The sequence below is a fragment of the Pogoniulus pusillus genome, chromosome 22 (genome assembly GCF_015220805.1).
Source record: "Pogoniulus pusillus isolate bPogPus1 chromosome 22, bPogPus1.pri, whole genome shotgun sequence".
Lineage (NCBI taxonomy): Eukaryota > Metazoa > Chordata > Aves > Piciformes > Lybiidae > Pogoniulus > Pogoniulus pusillus.
Genome location: NC_087285.1, coordinates 7,962,781 through 7,987,328, shown reverse-complemented (window position 1 = coordinate 7,987,328; position 24,548 = coordinate 7,962,781). Strand labels below are relative to the sequence as shown.

At 43.1% G+C, this 24,548-nt stretch overlaps 1 protein-coding gene across 3 annotated transcripts in view; it reads left to right on the top strand.

The window, feature by feature from the left end:
* SLIT3 (slit guidance ligand 3) overlaps window positions 1–24,548 on the top strand; it is a 525,031-nt gene that overhangs the window by 474,311 nt on the left and 26,172 nt on the right. For all 3 annotated transcript variants that reach the window (XM_064161620.1, XM_064161622.1, XM_064161621.1), the window contains exons 30-32: window positions 10,525–10,618; window positions 15,116–15,253; window positions 22,646–22,886. In XM_064161620.1, the coding sequence (XP_064017690.1) occupies window positions 10,525–10,618; window positions 15,116–15,253; window positions 22,646–22,886 (473 nt within the window). The remainder of the gene's footprint in view (window positions 1–10,524; window positions 10,619–15,115; window positions 15,254–22,645; window positions 22,887–24,548) is intronic.

Genomic DNA, 24,548 nt, shown 5'->3' with positions numbered 1-24,548 from the left:
CCGTGCAGGCTGTTGGATGTAGATGTCCAGTTCAGTTACTGCAGATTCCTTCTTTTCTCAAGTGCAGAGGCAGGCAGGCTCTGGAGTCCTATGAAATAGGTAGTCTGAATTCCTCATCACTCTTGTGAAGTCTTGGATGCCATAATACTAGTAAGACTGCAGTGATATCCCGGTAAACACTGCATATCTGAACCTCTGTGGTAAAGGGTTGGACTTGATGATCTGTGAGGTCTCTTCCAACCCTGATGATACTGTGATACTGTGATAAATGTGTGCTACAAAACAAAGAACTGTCTGGAATATGGGGAGGAAGCAGATATAACAGTGTGTATGTGTGTTGCTCTACAAGAAATATTCAGGATTCCCCCTTGGTTTAATTGACTAACAGTTAAACTGTGATAGTAAATCCTGTGTTCTGAAATGAAATGCAATTTAAAAGTGCATGCATGGGAAATGCTGGCTATTGAGACAGTTGAAGCATCCAGGCTCTGGGTTTTTTCCATACCTTAGCCTTTTCCTGCTTGATTTTCTGTCTGTCTAGTTTTACATGTTGTAGCCTTTTTAGGAAACAATATCCCAAATAATCATGCATAAATTTTGGGTTTGTGGGTTGGAATAATGAAGGGAAAAGATCTTTATTCTATTAGTAACTTTTTTCAGTGTTTTCCTTTAAAGTTCTTTGTCAGTCTTTTCTTCCACTCAAAGTAGATGAGAAATGGCCAATTTAAGTGGCTGCTGAGTGAAGGAGTTTCCCACACTCCAGTCCCATTGCACTTTCATTTAGAAACAAAACAGAACAAAACCCACACCAAAAAGCAACCCACACTCAGACAGTAACCTCCTTCCTAGTTCTTTTTCATCTAATAACTTCAATACCCTCATCCCTGAAGGAGTTCAAGGCTTTGAGCAACCTGGTCTAGCGGAAGGTGTCCTTGCCAATGCCAGGGAAGTTGGAACTAGATGCTCTTTAGGGTCTCTCCCAATCCAAACCATTCTATGAATCTAATCTATGAAAACAATGTGCAAATACAAAAGAATTCTAGGAAATAGGTAAACAAATGGAAGAAGATGAAACTTAGAGGGAGAGTAGACAAGGAGGATTGCTGTAAAAAGATTCCTGGTGCCTGCACTGCTACGTTTCCTCACCATTCTTAAAGTCAGTATTTTCATTGTTTATTGTCTGTGTTTACATAACAAACCAATACTTATGCTGTGTAGCACAGTCCTGATGGCTTTTTTTTGTCAGTTGATGTCTTTTTTTTCCTTTCCCAAACTGATTATTTTAATCCTGAAGCTAAATTATAAGCATGTACTTCCTCCGGGTTAATCGGGTACCAAAGTCCAGCAAGCTCTACAGCCTGAGCAGTCTGTGGACTGCTTTACAACCTGGTTGGATCCTTGGTGGATTACAGAACCTCACATTTTTGTAGACTTTCCACCTCTTCAAAAAGAAACATATAGAAACATTAAAAGAGTAAGGTATGAATTAGATCAATCACCCTGGTTCTTTCCCTTTTATGTCTTCTATCTTTGATGTGGTCTGTCCCAAACTATCTCCCTAGCTTTGTGGTTTAGAAATGTAGAACAAAATACGTACTGGTTTTCCCTTCCACTCCTTTTTTCATTCACTACTGTGATAGACCTTGGGATCCATCACTGCTTTACTTACAGTTCTAGATTCAAATATAGAAATCCATGCTTCCAAAAGAGGTCCTCTCTTCAGTCTCACTGTCCTTTGTGCTTTCACTTGAAGACATGTCCCAGCGTACCAAAGGACCCAAAGGGTGATGGGTACAAGTTAATTCTGGGGAGATTCCAGTTGCACTCCAGAAGAAAATGCTTGTCCATGAGAACAGCTAGAGATTGGAATCATCTCCCAAGGGAAGCAATGGGCTTGACAGGGTACTGGTTCAGCTAATTTCAGCTAGACTGTTACCTAGAGAATTTGGACCGAATGATTCTTAGGATCCCTACCAATCTGCAATTCTGTGATTCTGTGACCAAATGGCCTGTACTAAACATGTGCTATGTAATTTATATGTTCTATGTACTAACTTTATGTGCTACTTTATTTTTTCTGTTTGTTTGCTGTAACTTTTCCTTCCTTCTGTCTGTTTGATTTTAGCCAGAAGCAGGAATATGTAGTGCTTACACACAGAACAAAAAAAAAACCAAACCAGAAAATATTTAAGTTTTGGTAAGGATCCTAAAAGCCTCAGCAAATAGACACATCTTCTTGCTCTGAAACCTAAAAGAAAAATATAATTAGTGGGTTCTACTACTGAAAATAGGCCTTTGCTAAAATACATGGCATCCCATGGTGGGGAGAGGGGGGAGCAAGTGTTTTAAAATAGTTTGTTTCCCTGGGAAAAAGCTGGAATCAGTTTGTACCACAGGGAAAAAAAATACCTCTTTAAAAAAATGGCTATTCTGGGTTTATGTGTTTGGAAGAGAAGGCTAAGATCTATTTTACCTTCAGGGAGCTTGTGGTGTTCTGTGGTAGATGGTATCTGAGATTTTTGCAGTTGTGCTACTTTTAGACAGAACACTATTCACTGTTAGTGATTATGGTCCCCTTTTCTGGCATATCTGATCGTGGTAATGTTGCATGGCTAAAGCTGAGCACTTAGTCAAGCCAATCAGCTCTGGAAGAAAGAAGTTGTGTGGTGACTTGTGGCTGACACCATTTGCTGGAGCTCTCCAGCCCATTTCCCATTGCTAACCATTGTGGGGCTGAATCACAGCAATCTCTAAGACAGGCACCACTGACAGCTGAATGAAGCTGAAGTGGCTCATTGCATTAGAGGACTTTTTTCCAACCCCCACCTCCCCCACACACCCCCCTTGCACATCTTCAATTATGTGTTTAATATGGGAAGAGGAAGTTTTTAGGTAATGCAGTTCAGCCTTGTGGTTCCACAATGATCTGGACTGCCTAATAAATCCTGAAGTACTTAACTATCAGCCTTGTTTAAAACTTTGGAACTCCAGCCATAATTTCTTTGAGACAAACAGAAATTTGTGGTCAAAGTTTGATGTAGTTTCTTCCTTTTATTGGAAGGAGTTCTGCCTTACATGGAAGGTTCTCAGGTTTAGTTACTTGGCAAATGTGAAGTGTATTTGCTTTCTGTGCAAAAAATAAAAAGACACATTTCCCTCTTGTATAACTATGAATGAGAAGTGCTGGAAGAGATGGAAGTTTGTATCTTTGTTCAAGAGCCTAACCCCACTAGTCCTGTTTTATTAACAGAACCACATGTCATTGCTATCAGATTGGATTCTTTTATCTCATTATACTGGGACTGAAGAAGGAAACAGCACTGTAACTGGCAGCTCTGCAGCCTGTCTTCAATTGCAGTATGGGTGTTCTGGTATGTTGGAGCTATCAGCTCCAGAACTCCTCCTGGTCAGATTCCCATTTGTACAATGTAGTGTCTCATGTTTAAAGAATCAGATATACTAGAAATTTCTCTCTGTTCATAAGAAGCATAGTATATGTCTCTAAGAAAATGTAATCTCAGCTACTGCTGCTTTCAAGAGTGGGTGAAGTGACTATCATCTTCAAATGGGATTCATGATTCATTAAATCCTGTCTGCGAAGGAGCACATCAGAGGATCGGAAGCTAACCACAAGCCAAATACTTACCTGCTTACTGGGAGGTGGTGCATACTGTGCAGTTAATAAAGCTGGGAGGAGCTGAGTCCCTCTATGGAAAGTGTATTCAGCACTCAGACATCTCAGTGACGGCAATGTTAGAACTGCCAGGAGGAAATAGGGAAATCTTTCTGCATATCAAGTGTTCTTCAGAGACCTCTGTTGGTTCAAAGACTGTATTGGGTTTGCACGACAAAGTTTAGGGGACAGGGGAAGAGAAGGGCTGTAGAGATGCCTTCTGTGAGAAGAGATCAGGAGCTGCTCCCCTGTCAGACCTGCCACTGCCCAAAGCTGTGCCCTTTGGCAGCACGGATGAAAAACTGGGAGAAGCAACTGTGCAAAATGCTAAATGTAGCAAAGAGGAAAGGAGAAGAGGCACTGCAAGTCCTGGTGCAGAAATCTGCTTGTAGCCCATGGAGAAGACCACAGTGAGGAGGGTTGTTGCCCTGAAGCCCATGAAGCCCCAAGTGGGAGCTGATGTCCACACACAGCCTGTGGATGACTCCACGCCAGATTAAGTGAGTATGCCATGAGAGATGCTGCAGCCCATGGGCAGCCCAAGCAAGGAGCAGGCTTCTAGCAGAGGCTGCAGCCCAAGGAGAGGAGCCCATGTCAGGAGCTGTGTCCCTTCAGTCTGTTCCTGTGGGCTGAATCCCATCAGAAGGACTCACGACTCACGCTGGAGCAGTTCTTGAAGAACTGTAGCCTGTGGGAAGGACCCATATTGAAGAAGTCCATGAAGGACTGTATCCCATGGGAGGGACCCCACACTGGAGCAGAGGATCAGCATGAGGAGGAAGGAGCAGCAGAGTGTTCTAACAAACCACAACCCCCATTCTGCATCCTCCCATTCAGACCAGCATGAGACTACAGTGTGACCAGTGCCCTATCTGCCAGCCCTGAAAGGATCTGTGTATGGCATCTCACTTGTGACTGGACACACTGGATTATGTGAATAACTGAATTGATCCCTAATAGATTCCAGACAAATCACATAGTTGGACAACATCCACATGAAGTAATACAGCTCAAAAGTGTAGGAGGTCTGGCAAAACTGGGATCTGTTCCAGACATAGTGGTTCTTACGGATAACACTATGTGCAAGTTACCACCTTGTGAGAGCCCTGGAAATCGTCTGGTTTAGTTAGTGTTTTACATACTGCGTTGTTGTGGCATTCGTGATGTTGAGTATGATTTTTTTTCATGCTTTGGCAGCATGTAGAACTGGAACATACTCCATCTTCAAGGATCAGAAGCAGTGAAAGGTTCATTACTTCTCTGCCTAGATTTTGTTGTTTAATCCGTTCCCCTTTATTTTGACGTCAAGATTAGAGATAATTGCTCCCTAACTCTGAAGAAAGCAAGCCACTTTGGGAATCTCAGTGTGGAGTCTAAATTCACAGTATCACAGTATTATCAGGGTTGGAAGAGACCTCACAGATCATCAAGTCCAACCCTTTACCTATTCAGGTTCCCACTTAATATGAGGCCAAAATATGAGACATGAAAAATCAGATAAGAGTTTTAAAAGCATTAACACAGGATAAAAAGCATAAAGTAAGTTTTCGTTCTTTGCTTACTGCGGGCAGTGTTCATCAAGCAAGAGCAAACTTCATTAATAAGGCAAGAAGAGCGTTCTGCTACAGTGCATTCCAGGTAATTTCTTTTTTGGTTTGGTATATAACATGTCAGTAGAGTATATTTACTGTTGATGGAGTTCCAGAGTTTCTTTTTTATTCACTGCAAGTTGAAACAGTTTGGAAGTAAAAAATGCATTTTTTTTCTTTTCCAAGATAAGCCTCAAATCTTTTTAATCAAACATCAACAACATTCCTAACTGAATTATTATCTTGGAGGAACATCCTATGTCTGTTCCACCCAACTGTTTTTAGGTTCTGTTTTCTGAAATTTCCAGTTGGCAATGACTTCTTTTTAATAACTGAAAGGAGAGATGGGGAAAACAAAATACAAACCCCATCTCTTCCGACACAAGTTATTAGGTACAAAATGAATAATCTCTTATGAGAAAAACAGTGCAGTTTTTTTTTTATTAGCAGTAAAGAAAAGAGCTCCATTCTGACTTACCTGGCAGAGTTGAGAAAATTGCAACACACTACTTAACCACTCAAATATACATCTTCTCCCTGTGCAGCCTGTAAAAGTTTTCTCCATGGATAAAGGCCAGACTTCCTTCATCCTTTCTTCACTGTAAGCACTTTCCTTTTCTCAAGGAATGTGAAATTCTTTACAGCTTTTTTGTTGTCTTCCAGGCTCTACAAAAGCTTCAGGCGTGTGGTGATAGGATGAGGGGCAATGGGTTTATATCAGAAAAGAGTAGATTTAGGTCAGATGTTAGGAACAAGTTTTTTCCCATGAAGGTAGTGGAACAGTTTACCCAGGAAGGTAGTAGAGGCCCCATCCTTGGAGATATTCAAGGTCAGGCTCAGCAACACTATGGGCAACCTAATCTAGTGGAGGATGTCTCTCTCTGCTCACTGCACGGGGATTTGACTAGATGACCTTTGGAGCTCCCTTCCAACCCAAACCATTCTATGATTCTATCTCATTAAGGATAAGTATATTTTCTATGTTGGTTTGTCAGTTATACAGTGACTACTCTGAATGAGAGAACAAAGTTATCACCCAATGGACATATGAAACAAAAGGAAAATCATCACACTCCTAGGCTGCAAATTGGTGGTCTAGCTTGGTTTTATTTCAGAACTGCAGTTTTCCTTACAGATAAAGAAGTAAAATACTGTTACTGCATCTAACCACTCTTTTACTGATTACAGAGAAATGGTGTAACTTGGATCTGGGTTTTGAAAATCTAATGTGGCATGAAATAAGTAGCTCTCATGACAGTACAGGAGGAAAAAAAGAAAATTTATTATTAAACTGTGGAAAAGTCATCTTTATTGCTCTGTTGTTGTTTTGGCTTCCTTCTGAGACCTGTGGAAGGCTACAGCAAAGCCTAGGCATGTTTCTTGGCAGTTCTTCATCAGCAGTGAGCCCTGTGAAAAGTGAATATGGAAAGCCCCTGAAATTCATGATTCTTCTGAAAAAAATAAGACCAGGAAAATGTTTCATGAGGCAAAAAACAATTGTTTGCTGTGTTGTTGTTTTCTGTTTGGTTTGGGTTTTTGTTTCAAGCAGTGAGCAATGATGGTGAAACTTTGGTGACTTTTTTTTTCTCTTATTTCTTTTGTCAGGAGTGGGCTGGAGTGTTTGGTTTGGGTTTTTTTTTTTAACTGTGTGAGCCAGAACAACAGTGGGACATCCACCTGTTGGTGTTCCACCTGTCAGCAGGCTTGGTTTTCATCTGGATGTTGCATTTTTTGTAGCCAGTCAGGTTGCCTCTTTTATCTGTCTTAAGTTTGAAATGCAGTGCCCGGGCAGCTGAGGATGTGCCTGTCTTTATAAAGGTCTTCACAGCCTACAGACCACAGAACATCACTGACCTAACACCTCCAGCTGCTATGAGAGCAAAATCTGCTAGTATAAGTGGTTTTCCTCTTGTGAATCTGATATGATCTTAACTTGTTCTTTATTGGGGTCCATTGCATGTTCCTTTATTTTTTTGCCTCTGGTGAAAGGTAATTAGAAACATATTAACTGATTGGAAAAGAAATTCAGTTGTCATTTTCCTGCCTTTTGTGTAAGCACTTCAAAAACCTCTGTGTACCCAATTGGAGTTCTGATTTGAGAATATACAGGAGACAGGAAAATGGGGAGGTTGGATTGTTTTCTGCATTTGGGACAGTATTACACTGAAGGCTTCTGTTGTTTTAGCATGATCAAATATCTTCCACAAAACGAATCAGTGCTGCTAAAGTCAGGCTAAGATTAATGTCCAGCTTGTTTTTAGGTTCACATAGCTCTCCAATGAGGAATTTGGACTAGCCCTTTAATTGCTGCACAGAGAAGCAGTCCTGTGTCACTCCAAAAAAAAAATAAAGAGGGTCAGATTTTCCCTCTGATACTGACATTAAAAGCAGCCAATGAGTATTGCACTCTCAGGGGTCTGAGGGCAGATTTTTTGGCCCAGATATTTTCTGAGTGAATAAAATATGAGAAAGTCTTTGTGTGGCTGGTGCCTTGGGTTTTGCTTCTCAGAAAGTGTTTTATTTCCCTGGCATGCCTTCTGCAACATCTACTGAATATTGGTGGAGCCTGAAATAATGCATCAAGAAGAATTGTCTTCCTGAGATGAGGCTGCTCTGGTTGCAGGGCATTCCCAAGTGAGCTTTCTAATGAGTGATAGATGGGAAAAAACAACAGGAAGGATCTTTAAAATGTTCCAGGTTTTGCATGAAAAATGATAAATTTTTTTGGATGCTGTGTTTGGTACCTAGCCTAGAATTCTCCTACATTTTGATAGTGGTGCCTTCAGAATGACAGAGTGAGTCATAATATTTGACATTTAGGGAGATTTTTACTGGATCTCTAAGCACTTGTCAAGACTGTTGAGAAGAATACTTTTAAAAGAATGATGATTTCCTTTGAGAATTTGTGAAACTGTTCTTATTTTTTAAGAGCTTGTTTCCTTTTCTTCAAAATGTAGACCAAAAATGCTTCAAAAGCATGGATTGACCTTTCTAGTGAAAGGATCGTTGAAGGCATCTACCCACACAGTATTCGCTTATTAAATGGCCTTCCAGAAGTATTTCCAGCTTTGGACCATTGAGTTCTTTAGTGTCACCAGCCAGTTACTATTTTTCATGTTTATCTTCACATAAGATTCGTAGCACACAAGGGACTCGACAAACTGGCAGTTGTCCAGGTATCCTGGCAAGTTCTGACCTGCTTGTGTTCGTGTCTGCCCAAAGGCCAAGGGAGTCCCTTTGCTTGTTGGTATTTGGGAAGGTTGGTGGGCTGTGGGTTTGGGGATTGCTTAGCAAGCAAATCTTTCTCCAATTCTGTCACCTCAAAAATGTGATAATAGCTGTCCCCAGTGACAGCTGTGTTCGTATTCATAAGATTTGAATGTCTCTAGTTGTTTTTGAGAAGTAATAACGTAAAATGGGCAAACCTCAAATCCAGTCAATGATCCATTTTCCTGGTTTCCATGACTTTCCAGCATTTGGCATGTCCCTCTCCCAGGGCTAGATGCATTCATGACATTTGCCCAAGATGTGTCCAGGATTGCCGAAAAGACTTGGTAGTATTTAATAGTGGTGGCTTTCTGGCATTCCTTGGCTCCAGATGAAATCGGTTGTCTTGTAAGTCATCCCATGAATGATAAACTTTCTACTGCAGATTGCCATGCCAGGCTTCTCCAGTACTGTCAAACCCAGCCCAGTAAAAGCCAGGAGAGGATGCATGGCACATAAGTACAGGGTTTCTGTGGCAGTACTCTCTCTCATGCCTCCAGGGCTTGTATTCTTGTTCCCCTTTCTAAGTGATGCCTGATGTCTCTCAAAAGCAGACACATGAGATGTTTCATGTCTGAAGCAAACTAAAAATCACCTATCATACTTCCACTGTAACATGAAGAGTCAAATAATGAGCTCTGTAGCTTCTACCATAGGGATGCTGCTGATGTGGGAGAATTAGCCTCGAAGGAGTGAGCTGGGGGTGTTCACAACTTAAAGCATCCCTGTCATCACCAGAGTCATCCTCCCAATTATGCTCCCAGTCATCCCTGCCAGATCACAAGACTGAAAAAGGACAGTTCTGATTTGCCTTTTCCATCTGAATTTTAGTCTTTGTGGTTTGCTTGGCTTGTGTTTTCAAGTGTTTCTCTGTAGCCACAGGAGTTAGAAATGTAAGGACTTTTGCAGATGGTTTCTCCCAGGATGCAGGTAGAACTGCAGCTTCATGAGAATACTGCAAAATCCTTGCCAGCCCACCAAGGCCTCCCACCTTAGACTTTCTCCCACACTATCCACACAGCTTGTTGCTGCTGTGATGGTATGTATCACGGACAGGCACACAAAATACGCATAACCTTGAAACCCTGCAGATGTGATCTTCTGATAGAGCTGCACAGGGGACTTTGGGACTGTAGATTTTGGGGCTCTTCATGTTGAGAGTACCTGACCTTTGCTTTTCCCTCATGGCTTTGGGAGGTGTGAGTTTGTTTCTTGGGAAGGCAAAGATTTCTGTGGTCTTTGGCTGGATCACAAATCCTGGGGTACTGAAGTGTGACCTAATAATTTAGGACTCAGAGAAGGGTGGTATTTAAATAAACTATCTGGGTTTGAACATTCTGGAACTATTACTAATTATAATTTATACAAATCCAGGGAGGTGCATGCTATGTAACACACCATACCTAGAAACAGCTGAGCTGAGCTTACACGTGATGGATTTTTTTCTGCAAAGACATCATCTCCTGTGAGCACAATAGAGCACTTTTCTTATAAATAGTGAATGGTTTATAATTGCATGCAGCCCTAAGGCTGGTTCCTATTATTGAAGAGTCACAGAGGTTTTGGGGAGGAGACTTTGTGGTTGTTGTTCTTTTCCAGAATGATGTCCAATCAGTTTCTTTGACAGAGCATTAAGTAGGGCTAAAATATGTTTGAGTGTGAAAATGTTACAGTTCAATGAGCAGCTTTGCTTTTGTGTCACTTTCTTGCTTTGATATAAGAGGTTCTGGGTCAGGAACTGCTCATTTGATCCTTAGTCTGTCTCCAAGTTGAGTTTGTATGTGAGTACATTTTATACCAACCTTTCAAGTTCATGTGATAGAAATACACGATAGGTCAAAGGAGCCCAATTTAATGAAGTCACACGTGCCCTCATGAGAAACATGGTCACTTCCTGCTGAGTTACTGAGCTATCTCCATCTACAGAGATGTGCTGGAGCTGCTTTAGGATTGTTCAAGTTACATTACAGCTTTATTGCTTTTCTTTTGCCTCAGGTGAGCTGTGTGATGAGGTGATTAACCACTGTGTTCCTGATCTAAATCCATGTCAACATGAGTCCAAATGTCTTCCCTTTGACAAAGGAAGCAGGTAAAGTGTATGTATGTTTGTCTCCATACACTGGGCTGATTCATCCATCTGCTAGACTAGGATTGAACTAGCTCTGAGTTTGGGGTAAAGATGATCACAATTAATGCAGATAGACTACATGTACCTCAGACCATGTCACCTTTCACTTTTAACACAACCATACATACTAGCTTTCTGTGGTTTACTTGAAAATCATGGACCTGTGTCCAGAGCAGAGGAGATAGTCTGGAATAGAGGATTCAGTGCAGCTTGAGCCACGTTCTGTGCTTCCTCTAAGGCTGTTTCCACAGTCAATATGCAGTCTTGAGTGTTCACCAGTTCCCTCCTTGGAGGCAGAGCTGGTGTTCTGGCAAGGGACACCCTCAACTAGCACAGCCAGTGTGTCAGAGGCGAGAAACAGTAGTGCTCTTTGCTCTTCCTGGTAACTTACAATTTGGGCTAGATTATGTCCCCTGTGAAGCAACCAGCATGTCAGAATAGTGTGAACTGGTACACAGAACACTTCAGGATTGTTAAAATGAAGTGAACCACAGTTTCAGATATGTTAGTTATCTTGAGGGCAGCTGAAGCTGTGCTAGGCTGTTGGTCTGTACAGCCCAAGCCTTTTTTTGGGTGGAAAAACTCTGGACAGAAATGTTTCCAACTCTTGAGGAAGATGAAACTATTAAATGATTAGGACAGTTCCTGAAATGATGCACAGGAACTGCATAAGGAGATGTGCACCCGTACATAAACAGTCCCTGATGTTCCTTCCAGTTCTTTTTTCCTAGTTAATCCATCATTCAACTAATCCAGTAGCTACATCATGTTACAAGGCAAAGGCTTGCAACTGAAATTACCTTATGTAGCTAGATGTGTGCAGGGATGGAGACAGCTGTGGTCCTGACTGATTTTACACTTGCTGTAAGCATTTCCTTACCTGCCACCCAAACGGAGTAAATAAGACATTTTTTCTTGCCTGCTTGCTAGAAAAGTGTTTAGAGTGGGGCCATAAACTCTTGAGGGGAGGCTAAATAACTACTTTTAGATATTTCCGCATACTATTTGTTGCATTATTCTTCCCACTATTCATAGAATGTGACACAAAAATCCAGAATTTCTTTACTACTTCTGTCCCAGTTTTCTTTCTAGCAGGCCAGACTTGAGAGGTGATGGAGCCTGCCAAGTTTTGAGTGGAGATTTGTCCAAATATTACTTTTTCTTTCATGCGTTAGTTGCACCAAACCATTCAGAAATGGGCTGAGAGCCCTCAGCACCTTTTGCAGTGATGTGTATCTGAGTCTTCCTGAAAGGGGCACCCTCCAGTCCTGTACTGTTGCTGATGTCCTGAGCAGCTTGATCTCCTGGCCTGGGATGTACCATGTATTTAGCACATAATGGTGCAGCACAGTGCCCCTTGCAGCATGAGTCAGCTTCACACACCAGTCCTCAGCTCTGCTTACAGAGACAGGGAATATTAATGGCAGGACTCAGACTTCCTGAGGTGACCATCCACTTGTCAGCTCTGTGCCCTGGGCATGTGAGTAGAACATACCAGTAAAGAATATCACAGCAGCAAGGACACCAGTCTGTCTGTCTGTCCTGCATTCAGTTCTATTTGGTCTGTGGTACTGAAGGGGGAGGAAAAGGTGATAAAGACAGGGTGAAAGATAGGAAGAGAAGTCAGTTATTGATATGAGGAGGGGAAATCCATTCTCACCCTGCAGTAGAAGCCTTGATTCACAGCTTTAATACAATAGACATTGAGTGCATGCAGATGCAAATCCCCTTGGCTAAACCAATATTTTACATAACTCTAGACATGGTTTTAGGCTCTCTCTGATATGGGAATGTTGCCATCCCTATAAGGCTGTAGCAGAAAGCATTTCAACTGTACTGGTGTCAGATGGTCACTGGGAAATGAGGTAACTCATGTCATAAATAACTCTCTTAGCAGGATTCAAATATAAACGTTTCTATGCTGCCTCCTTTACTGCAGTGAACATTTACTGATCCTCTGTCACTTGCTGGCAGGATGTGGGATCAGGATGGAGCTAACATGCCATCATTCACTGGTAGGGGAGATTCTTGAGTTTCTTGGCGGAGGCTGGGTGAGGCACTCATCTGGCTGTTTCTCACCTGCTGTACTTCAGACATGCATTTTTTGGTAGCTCCAGCCACACTAGCAGCTCAGAGATGACTGACCCAAAAAGGAATTCCACATTTCAAAAGGGAAAGCCAAGCTTGGACTGTTTTCAGTGTGTGTTTAGCTGCACAGAGCTATTTGGTTTTTAAGCTGAACTTGCAGGTGGCTTTCCTCACTTCCAACCTCTGCATATTTATTGTGTTGTTACTATAGAAGAAGAGTAGCTTTCTGGATGCCAGAAAACAAAAGAAAACAAAAGCCAAAAACCAAACCAAAACAAAAAAAAATAATACAATGAAATGACTTCTTAAAAAAATACCTCCAGGAAAGGAGCATGGTTTTCCATTCACTGTATTGATGTTGGAGTATGGTATAAATATACTTTATTATTCTAGAGCTTGGAATTATTACCTGACAGCTTAAAATGCTGATTTAATGCAGCCCTGCAGAGAAAAGTGGTGGTTCTGTCATTACTGAGATAGCCAATACACATCATAAAATTGATGCATGGCAGCCCTGAATAAAGAACTGCACATCGTTCATTATTACATCACTTTATATTAGGACTGCAGGGATCACTAAAAAGCAACAGGATTAAATGCTGCCAATTTCCCCTACAAAGGCTTTTGATTGACATTATTTGCTTGCAGGTGTGAGTAAAATGTTGCCAAAAACTGTTGCCCATTTGTTATGGTTTGGGGAAGGGACACTGTTTGTTTTTTGCTCTGTTTTGTCATCTCTGTTATGTTAATCACAGTATTTCCTGAGGCACCAAGGTGTAAAAAGGCAATTTAGGCTTTGCAGAGCTGGAACATCAACCATCCTGTGGCTGATGGAGGGTCACAGTGGGGACCTCTCCTGTAGGAGAGAGGAAGTTTATGCATTTACATGGCGTTATCCATGCTACAGCCCATAGGGTAATAGGCTTCACCTAATTTCCTCTCTTTTTCAGTCAGTCACAAGCCATGTTCTGAAATGGAGTCAAGGTCAGATTCTTCTCAGTGCTTGAGCTAGGTGGTCTCTGAAGCACTGATGCTGTGGCAGCCGTTCACATACAGGACCTGCTGTTGCATTCTGGCAAGCTTTGACCAATTTGCTGCCTTGCCATGATGAGCTGGGGAGCGATCAGGAGCCAGAACACACTGCCACTCAGATTCAAGCTCAGCACAGTGAGTGCTGCCGGGAAAGTGGAAATGTCTTTTCTCATCACTTCCCATATGTCCAGTTCCTCTGAAGACATTTTCCTTGAGAAGGCCAGTAGAGTAGATTGGCTTCTCTCCTGATGCCACCTCCCTCAACTTTATAACATCTCTCCTCCTCCAGCTCTTGATGGCAAGCACACTGGGTCCAAATAAGGGAGTTCTAGGAAGAGCACAGACTTCTTTTGTTGCCGAAGTTAACTGTAGCTCTTCCCTTGTTTTGGTCAAAGTGATATGCCTTTTGTTTTCCAGATGTGCAGTAACATCCATCTGGGAGGAGTAAAACGTGTTTTATGGACTAAAGCATGTTCATGACTAAACACTGCAGAGTCGAAAAGAGGCTGTTTGGAAATCCCAAAAGATCTGTTCCAAATCAGAGATGTGGGGGTGTATTTTCTGTTGTCAGGTTATAAACTTCAGCAAGGCTTATAGTAGAAACGCTGATGCAGCATTTGCACAACAAACTTGAGAACTATCTAAAGTAAAAGAAAATAAAAAGCCAGAGTCTAGGTTCAGGTGCATCCCGTTGTGTTGCTCCTGTGAATGGTGCCACCCCATAGCAGCAGGTACATGCTTTGTCTTGAGTGTCACCATGAGAAAAGACAGGCTTCAAAGGCAACTTTCCATAGCTGCAACAACATTTGCTGTGCCTTGCAAATGAATGGCAAGCAGGTGGTGGTCTCAAAACTGATAGTCTTTTTGTTTAAATTTGATGAGTTTTATGGCTTGTTTGCAGATCACTTCCATTTGGAGGGTGGAACTTTACTGTTTCCCATGCCAACCTCAGACACTCAGCAGTGTGCAGACATTGGCAAAACTATAGTCTGAGACATCAGAGCAACTACCTTCACAGAATGTTGTCCTCTGAGTCTGGAAGGTTAGAGAAGATGTTGTCATCTTCAGCAGACCACTGTGTGATCACTGTTCTCCACAGACTTGCCTGAAGAAAAGCAGTAATGTGGTGTTGCTTTGCTTGGCTTGAATTTAAACAGCTTGCAGAACCTGAACTGCAGGCAGGAGGGACTTGAGCATTTTGACGGCAGGGAAGTGCTGATGTTCCCAGGAATAATTGCTAACACCTTTCCATTTCAAATCAGATGGGTGGTAGGCTGCTTGTGTGTGCTGTTGCTGTCAATGTTGAAACAAGCAATCAAGAGTGATCTTCTATTTCAGATGTGAGTGCTTGCCGGGTTACAGTGGCAAACACTGCGAAACAGATGATGATGACTGTGTGGGCCATAAGTGTCGCCATGGAGCAGCCTGCGTGGATGCAGTCAATGGCTACACCTGCGTCTGTCCTCAGGGCTTCAGGTAGGTGAGAGCCAGCTCCTCCAAACTACCTTCTGAAGACTGTTGGGGTACTTCCTTTAATTGCTTTCATCCTCAGAGCTAATCAACCTCTAGATATGGTATTGATCCATCAGTTCTACCTGAATAGATGGCTTAGTGCTTCAAAGCCTGTAGCTGAAGTAGGTCTTAATGAGTTAACCGATTACAGGAGGTTGATGATTCTTGCTTTGAAAAGAGCAATTTGCCTTTAGTGCAGGGCTGTGGATAAAGGCCTGCAAAGGATAATGAAATTGCATATATGAACCCTAAGACCTGGCTGCAAGAACCTGAGGATTTTGTGCCAGTGTCTCTGTGCCTGCTGGTAGATGGACTCAGTATGACTTGGATTGTAAATTTCCAGTCTCTGATTCTGACAGCTGCCAATATATCTGACTCCTGGAAATCTCTCTGTCTGTCAAAGATAAGTGTGCTGCTCCAAATGGACTCACTAATCATTGCCTGAGGCTGGATACTGGCTTCCTTCCAGCTAAACCTTTTCTGTGTTTGAAATACACACAGGAGACAAAGAAGGAGTACCTGAAAAGATCAGTCCTGACAAAGCAGAAATTGCACGAACACTTATAAATCATTTTCTCTGCTTTGTATCTGCAACTGTTTTCATTCTTCTTGCTTTTATCCATGCTGGTTTGGGGTTTTCTTCCCTCTCAACACACATTTTTATTGCAAAGCAGACAGCCTTCCCTGAATAGGCATTGATATATAACATGATGTCAGCCTGCAGTTTCACAGAATCAGAGCTGTTATTTACAGGATATCAGATATCCTCTGAATTTCACATTCATATCCTTCTCTTCAATCTTTTCGATGGCCTTTGAGATCTTGTGAACTGGTGACTGGTGAGGATAACAAGTGGCTGTCCCACAGTGCAATTGTAAATGTTCAGTGTTATCTAATTGTTAGAGTTGAGAAGTAGAATTGCAAAGCCGTATCTGGAGTCAAGGGTAACTGGAGCCTGTCATCAGATGGTAGTGACTAGGAGACTTCTGCTGCAAGTCCCCGTGATATTTAAGGCATCTCAGTACTAAGCAGTGATGAATGTGAGGGCTTTCTCCAGGGAGGCAGGGTCACAGTGTTTGGCAGAGATGTTTTGAGCTGTGACACGTTTAGGCAGAGCAGTAGGAGTAGGTGTGAGACTGGTCTGGGTCCCTTCCTCTGTATGAGCAGCATCTCTCCTGGCAATTTAGGCTGTGCCCCAGGTTGGCTGATCTCACACCAGGGACTTCAACAGCAGAACCTGGAACAGCCCAGCCTGCTCCTTTGCTCAAATGTAGTGTTTTCATTTCACTAGAAGTCCTCCAAAAAGAGGAAACATCTTTCTACACAAAGCTCTAAACCTCAGCAACTACCTTAGGCAGCACTTCACAGCCCAAGGTAGGCTTGGGCAGGTAAAACAATCCCACTGCCTCTCAACAGCAAAGCCAGGTTTAACTCGAGGTGTCCTGTTTGATTTATTTTTTTCACACTAGTCTATGCCACCTTCCTGCATCTACTGTGCAAGATAAGAGGGAGCAAGGGTCTTTAGAAGAACATCACAATGGACACTACCAGGCTCTCTCTTCCAGGACAGAGGGCAAGCTGGAGCCCCACATATTCTCCATGCAAAATAGTCCCTGATCTTGTTTGATTTCAGGATTAAAATTCTGCTAACAAAATATGATCTGCTCAGTATTCTTTCCATGACTGCAGCCTTTTGTAGTTTAAAGGCCTTCTGCTCTGAAGGGGGTTCTGATTATTTTTTTTCCCCTTCAAGACAGCAATTGCAAAGGTGGTGATTGACAGAGTTCAACCTTCTGATGTTCAGGGTTGTAGACTCAACTGTTCGCCAAGTGTGCCTCAGGTGCTGTGCAGCAAGGAGATAACTTTGCAAATATGTAAAGGCTTCCAGTGTTGATGAAAAGGGGAGAACACAAGGGGTGGTCTGACAAAGGTAACTAGGAGACCTGAGATGATGATTAATAAAGTTTTTGGCTAAGTATCAGGAATAATTTACCAGCAGTGAGTTTGCAGTGCAGCCTCCCAGTTACCCAGAGCTTATGCTGTTGTAACAAAAACATGAACCTATCACACTTTTATGGTTGTCACTAAGCTGTATGTCGAAGCCACCTGCAGTCACACATTAATAAGGATGTTTAAGCTTACATCCTCGCATGGTTGGACAAATACACTCCAGTAATGCTGAACAGTGCAGGGCTTGTATGCACAAAGATGCACCTCTGATGACATCCTCCAAAGCAGTAGTACTAACATGCACATACCTGATTTCCCAGCTTAGCATTCCCTGTTCACTGTTCATGTAGAGTTGTGCTCCACACAGCACATTCCCTTGTCACTCAGCAACCATTAGCATTTACATAATACACTTGCTTTCTGAAAAGTTGTCAGTGTTTTCTTCCTAAAATAGCATTCGTTTACCCCCTGCAGATGAAAACATTTTTGAGGCTTTGAGAGCCCCATTGGATGAAATCTAACTTATCAAACCTTCCCTCTAGCAATCAGCCTCACAGTGGTGGTGTCCTGATAAATGCTGCTCTAGTGGGGAAGCACACATTAAGGCTGCTAAGCTTGATAGAATGAACTGTTCCTCTGTGGTGGAGATGGTTCCAAGTTCCCCACTGGGATAGTTTGCTGCAAGAAACTCAGCAGTGACTATTTAAATAAATGAGACCGTACCAGGCAGAACGGACTTGGCCAAGCCACTCAAGTCAGGCTGTGCTCCACATTCCTCTGCCAGGGAAATAAATAGTATCAGTTATTTCTACAACTGCCTTCTAAAAAACAGAATAAAAGAAAGAAAAGGCCTCGACAGACACTGTTGCTAACTTCTCGATGCCTGCAGCAGGACAGCTGCACTTGCGAAGCAGCCCACCGAAGGGGTTTCAGAAGGAGAGGTTGTGCAGGAGCCATAGTGGGAGCTCAAGGAGTCTTCGAGAGCAGCACCAAGCCCAGACACGCTGGCTTCTTGCAACATTTGCTTTCTGTTATTGGAGGCTGTTGCGGGTTGCGTGGGGGCTTTTATTATTATTATTTTTAACTTCCATGAAATCACAATTATCTGCACCCACTTTCCTTCTGCTTCCTACTTGTTGCTCACAGACAAAGCAAAATGATTGGCATTGGGCAGAATAAAGCTAATGGGCTGGGTTAGCCGTGCCCCTTTCTGTCAGCCACCTCTGGAAAACAATCACACCTGACCTGAGTGTCGTGGGATTTTAAAGGTAGCTGACAGAAATTGAACTCTCAAATGAAATTGGAGAAAGAATACAGAATTATACTTAGAGAGAAATACAGAGATGGACATTATAAAGCAATTGCCACATCCCTGGTAAACCCCCATGAATTCTTCCCCCATCCCAAAAACTAAATTAATACTCCCCAGTGCTCCAGTCCTCCCCCCCCACCCCAGTGCCTCTGCCACCCAAAAAGGCCTAAGCAAGCCTCTGGAGGCCTACTGCTTACATGTTCTTCCCGCCACACACTCAGGGCAGGAGGAGGAGGAATGGAGAACGAACTGACCTTCTCGTGAGTTTATAAGGAGATAGCAGAACTATGGGACTGGATAACAATCTTCTGGTCCCCAGAAAATTTTTAACCCTGTAGCCTCAACCTGGGACACTTGAGGCCAGGGGGGACAGCCATCTGTGGGGCCAGCTCTAATTTGATCCCATTGCTGGCTCTCCTGACACATTTGCCAGCTTGCCACAGCGCCCTGCACACTGAAAGAATCCAGGCTTTGAACAGGCAAGCGCTTCAGTCAGGCAGCAGCGGGGATGTGGCTCATCAGCTCTGGCTCGCTCGCCTCTTGTGCCGCAGGGCGGCTAACGACCTTACACTGGCGAGAATTGCCTTCTGTGTCACCTGCCTTCCCAAGAGCTTGTTGCTAGTTTGCTTTTCTCATTCCCTCCCTTTCTTGAAAGGGGACTCCGAATCAGCTTCCCATGAGCGGTGCTCTGCCTCCTCAGGTGCTCTGCCTCCTCAGGTGCTCTGCCCTCCGGGAACGGGGCGGCCTCTGTGGGCTTGCCAAGAAGCTGCAGCAAAGGGTCTTGCTCAGGAAGGGACAATCTTTTGGTCCGTAACTAATTCATAGCCTGGGCGTGTTTACAGAGAAATAGTCCCAGAACAAATTTACTTTGAGAAATACATCAAGCTGAGCAAAGACAACCCTCTCCCATTGTGGTGAGTTGACGCTGGCTGGGTGTCAAGTGCCCACCAAAGCTGCTCTGTCATTCCCCCTCCTCATCTGGACAGGAGAGAGAAAATATATGAAAGGCTTGTGGGTCAAGATAAGGACAGAGAGACATCTCTGGACCAAACAGACTCCATTTGGGGAAATTAATTTATTGCTGATCAAATCAGAGGAGGATGAGAGGAAATAAAACCTAAACTAAGGCTGCTGCAAAACACCACTCTGGCCTTGTGGTGAATAAAGGAAGTTTAAGGCAATGCAACAAGAAAAATGTGCAATGCAATTTCTCCTGAAAAGTACCAAGAGGTGGTTCTGGCTGAGAAGGAAATAACTTAGTGTTTGTGGCCATGAGCAGAGCCAGTTCTGTGTGGCAGCAGGGCTGGAGGCGAATGCTCCCCACACAGCGTGCATGCAGGGCCTTGGCAAGAGGCCAGCACAGCACTGTCCTCCAGGCCTTGGAAATCCCCAGCGGTGCTCTTCACTCTCCTCCTGCTTACTCTTGTGGGACAGGCTTGTGCGTGCTGCACCCACATCACCGTGCACAAGGCCAACATAAAGCTTTGGGCAAAGTTAGGAAGCTGCTGAGGGTATTCCATACTGTCTGTAGAGAAAGGAGGGCTTTTCTGGCCTTCTCCCTGGTGCAAACCCCAAATGTTTGCGTCTTTCAGAGCACTGTTCAAGTCTGCCTTTGGTAAAAGTAGTGACATAACCCCTGTGTCTCCCAGACATGATAGGAAAGCAGAGCAATTCCACTGCTTTTGATGCAGGATTTAGCCCATCCACATGTTGTTGTGTATTTCCCCCTCTTTTGTGTTTCCCAGAGGCAGACCAGAGAGTGATGTGTGTGGGGAGAACAGGGACAGGAGAGGTTTCGGCTCTCCCTCCACACAGCACTAAAGGTACAGCTGTGGTATTCTGTGAAAAATCCCACACAAGAACGTGTAAAACACAATGCAGTCATCTCCATCCATCTCCTTCTGTTACAGAGGCAGCAGGTCTGGATTCTGTGGCTAAGCAAGGCTGCTCTGCAGTACATTGTGGCTGGTTTATTTGCTGTGCTTGTACTATTTACTGTAGGGTAGTGACATGGGTATCTCTTCTCATTGTAACTAGGAAGGTTACCTAGAAATTCACTGAGCTTCCAAGTCTCACCTGCTTTACTGAAGAGGGGTGAGGTTTGGGGCACTTTTTCATTTGTTTTTATAAGAATGCTGTTATTAAAGTGCTCCCTGAATGGCAGGAAATTCCTGGTGGGACAAGTGGGATTTCACTATTCCAGAACTAGGCTGATGGGTTATCCACTGCATGACTGGGTCTGCCACAGTCCTCTCCTGGAAAGCCTTCTGCCTCCATGCCAAGGACACAGTGTTACACTGAACGATGGTGTAGGACTCTGAGCCCACACCCTGGCCATGGTGGCATTCCCTGATGGTGCAGGACCCCAGCCCACAGCCCTGGCCACAGTGTTCCCCACGGCATAGCCTGGCACATGCTCCTTACTCACCAGTCACTGATTCTTCATCATTTTACCAGCTGCTGTTTATTTTCAAGCAGCCACAGACTCGGTGCAGTTTATGTATGTCCTCGCACCAGTACAGAGTGTTCATTTGGTTTGGACAGTGGTTGTAATGAGAAATTTGGGGTGTAGGTGCAGGGGTATAGCAGCCAGCCAGAGCTCCTGGCCCAGCTCTTTTGTGTACCCACTGATTGCAGAGGCCAGTGGGCATACTGGGTAGAGTTTTCATTTCCTTTCTGCAGTTTAGTCTGACACGTAGCGTCACCGTGAAAGATGACTGCAGCTTTTTTTTTTGCACGTTTTCCCTCTTCTTTGCTCCTTCTGTGCTGATGTAATGTGCTAGTGCAGCTGAGTCATTCCAGCAAATGGCCTGAGCAGTGTGCAGCCATGTCAAGTCCAAGAAGGCAGCCTGTGGTCTGAGCTATCACTGCTCCTGGGCCATGGTGGCCCAAGCCTCAGAGGCTAGAGTTTCCCAGAGAGTCATAAAATCATAGAATGGTAGGGGTTGGAAGGGACCTCTGCAGATCATCTAGTCCAACACTCCTGCTAATGCAGATTTGCCTAGAGCAAGTTGCACAGGAACACGTCCAGGCAGGTTTCTCCAGAGAAGGAGTCTCTGTAGCCTCTCTGGGCAGTCTGGTCCAGTTCTTCATCACCATCTAAGTAAAGAAATTTATCCTTAAGTTCTAAGTTTGTAAACATTTGCCCTCATCCCATCACTGGCCACCAGTGAGATATGCCCAGTCTCATCCTCATGACCTCCACCCTTTAGATTTTTATAAGCATTAGGAAGGTCTCTCAGTCTTCTCTTTCCCAGGCTAAGGACCCCTATGTCTCTCAGCCTCTCCTTGATAAAAGAGATGTTCCAGTCCCCTAATCATCATAGTGGCCCTCCATTGGACTCTATGCAGTAGTTCCCTACATTTTGCTGAGCCTGTTATATAGTTAGGACTGAATCACAGCCCTTTCCTCCAGATCTGAATGTGACTCAAGTTCACAGGTACTTAGATCTTGGCACTTGGTCTCCAGCTACCTCTAGTCCTGAGAGACATTCCTTTCCTTTGTGTTTTTCTGGTCAAGGATGTTGCTAACCACAGTTCAGCTAAAGTAAACAATCCTGATGCTATTAGAAACAACCAGTTCAGGGAAAGTGTCCAGCAAATAGTGTGGTGTAAGCGCACCGCTTCTGAGACTTCTCAGCAGTTGCCTATCTGTTGATGATACACTTAGATAGGCAGTAAATCAAGTCAGGTTCCCCTTGCTGTAGCAGAGGCAGACTGAAGTCATAGCCTAGAAAGCTCGAATTTGGGTTTAAATGGCTCCCAGGTTTTGCTGAGAACCTTTCTATGGCTTAGTGTGGGATGGAAGCTACTTTGGACAGACTGCTGCACCCTCAGAGCTAAAGAAGCAGTGCTTCAGTGCTGCACCTTCAGACCTAAAGAAGTCAGTATCAGAACTGTCTGTTTCAGACTCAGTCTGGGCATTTTTGCACAGCACCACACTGTGTAGCTTGAACACACAAAGTAGCTATTTGCTAGCTTATCTGCATTTCTGTACCACAGTAGCAGTACCATGTGAGTGCCTGAAGATGTTTCCTTCCTTCTAAAACATGGTGGTAATTGAGGCTGCTTTATGTTTCCTTTACCTTCTGCAGTGGACTTTTCTGTGAAACTCCTCCACCAATGGTTCTTCTCCAGACCAGCCCATGTGATAACTATGAGTGCCAGAACGGGGCCCAGTGCATCATTGTACACCACGAGCCTGTCTGCCGCTGCCTCGCAGGCTTCGCTGGGCAGAAGTGTGAGAAGCTCATCACAGTCAACTTTGTTGGGAAGGACTCCTACGTGGAGCTGCCATCAGCCAAAATTCGCCCTCAGGCAAACATCTCCCTCCAGGTATGTCATGCACAACATCAGTTTCCAGCCCTGTGCTCTTTAAGTGATACTACAGATACACACATATGTGTTTTCATCCTGAAGGAACAGGGTCTATTGACCAAGGTGCTGACAAAGTCAACCTGCAAGCCAGGAGCAACTAAGGCACCACTGTACCTTTGTGACACGTATCCTGCCTCCAGAATCCCTCCACTCTCTTATTCCCAGATTGGCAATATACCTAGAGATGATTCAGGAAACTTCCTTGTCTTCTTACTGTTTTATGCCATTGCACTTCATCCTGTAGAAATTAGTGCTCAATATTAGGCCACTTATTAAAAGCTACTGCTCTAAATGGCCTTTCCAGACAATATTTTGCTTATTCTTTTACTGTGCAAATTCAGTAAATCAAAGCTTTGCATAGTTATACCTAAATTTTGTTTGAGGTCTGAGGTTCAGAAGGCAATGGAAAATAGGTATCACAGTTGCCATGCCACTGCTGTCATCTTTGTGGTAATGGATCAAAGGTATTTTGGGTAGTTAGTGCAACATGACATTAAGTGGTTTGGAAGTTACTGGCATTTGCAATTTAGTAAGCATTAAACTGAGTGTTAGAGTTTGGTTATTAATTTCCCCTAATATCACCCAAATAAATGAGATAATTATTTCTAGTTTTTATATGTTTTCTGAGACACAGATTTGCAGAGCACCTATATTGCACGATACCTCTCTTTCTGAGGCCACTGCTAATCTGGACTGTTTCTGTGCTAGATTCATAGCATGGCAATACCAGAAGCATAACATTTCAAAACACGTAAGAAAAATCATCCCTGTATGTTTATTTTATTGCATTTATTTTCTCAGTTTGAAAAGATTGTATTCCACACTTGGAAGTTTTATTGTAGACTTACTTGGTGGAGTTTGGTTGTAATTAACATTCCCAAGACATGGGCAAGAGGACTGATTTTCCACATTAGAAATAGATTTTTTCAAGGGTGGTTCCTGCAAAGTTTATTCTAATGAAAATATGCCATACTTTATCTTTTCTTTAATAGCTTGAGTATATAGTTCATATGAAAATGAAGCTGATACATGTATATTTGAAATTCCAGTTTTTCTTCAAAATCTCCTTTTATTTACTACCACCAAAACCAAAAAGATTTAAAATATGAGCACTCTAAAATATGGCTCCACAAAGTGTTGGTCAGCTTTGAAGGTGAAAATCTGGACATCTGACTTCTTAAGCTTACAAAACAAGCTACCGCGACTTGAAGAATGAAACTCATTGGTACGAAAAGTACATGTCCATGATGTTCTCTCTTCTTGTTTTCCAGGCTGAATATTGTTCATGCATCCAGCAATTAATCACTAAGGAATTAAAATTAGAATACAACATTCATTATTAAGACCAGAGAGAGGAAATCTTATTAAAAAGTAGTCAAGAAAAAATAAACTCTTAAGGGCGATAGTGTTTAAATAGATACATAAATGCAAACAGATTAATTTTCCTGTTCAGTTTTGACTTGTAACAGCCATTATTAAAAAAAAAAAGGCAGCAAGAAATGTCAGGAAACATGCTGTGAAAAGAAATGACAGGTTGCATCCAAAATCCCATTTTGTCTCTTCCTTTTTTATTTTTTCTTTTGTACTATAGGGGTATCTGAGAGCTGGAGACTGGGAAAT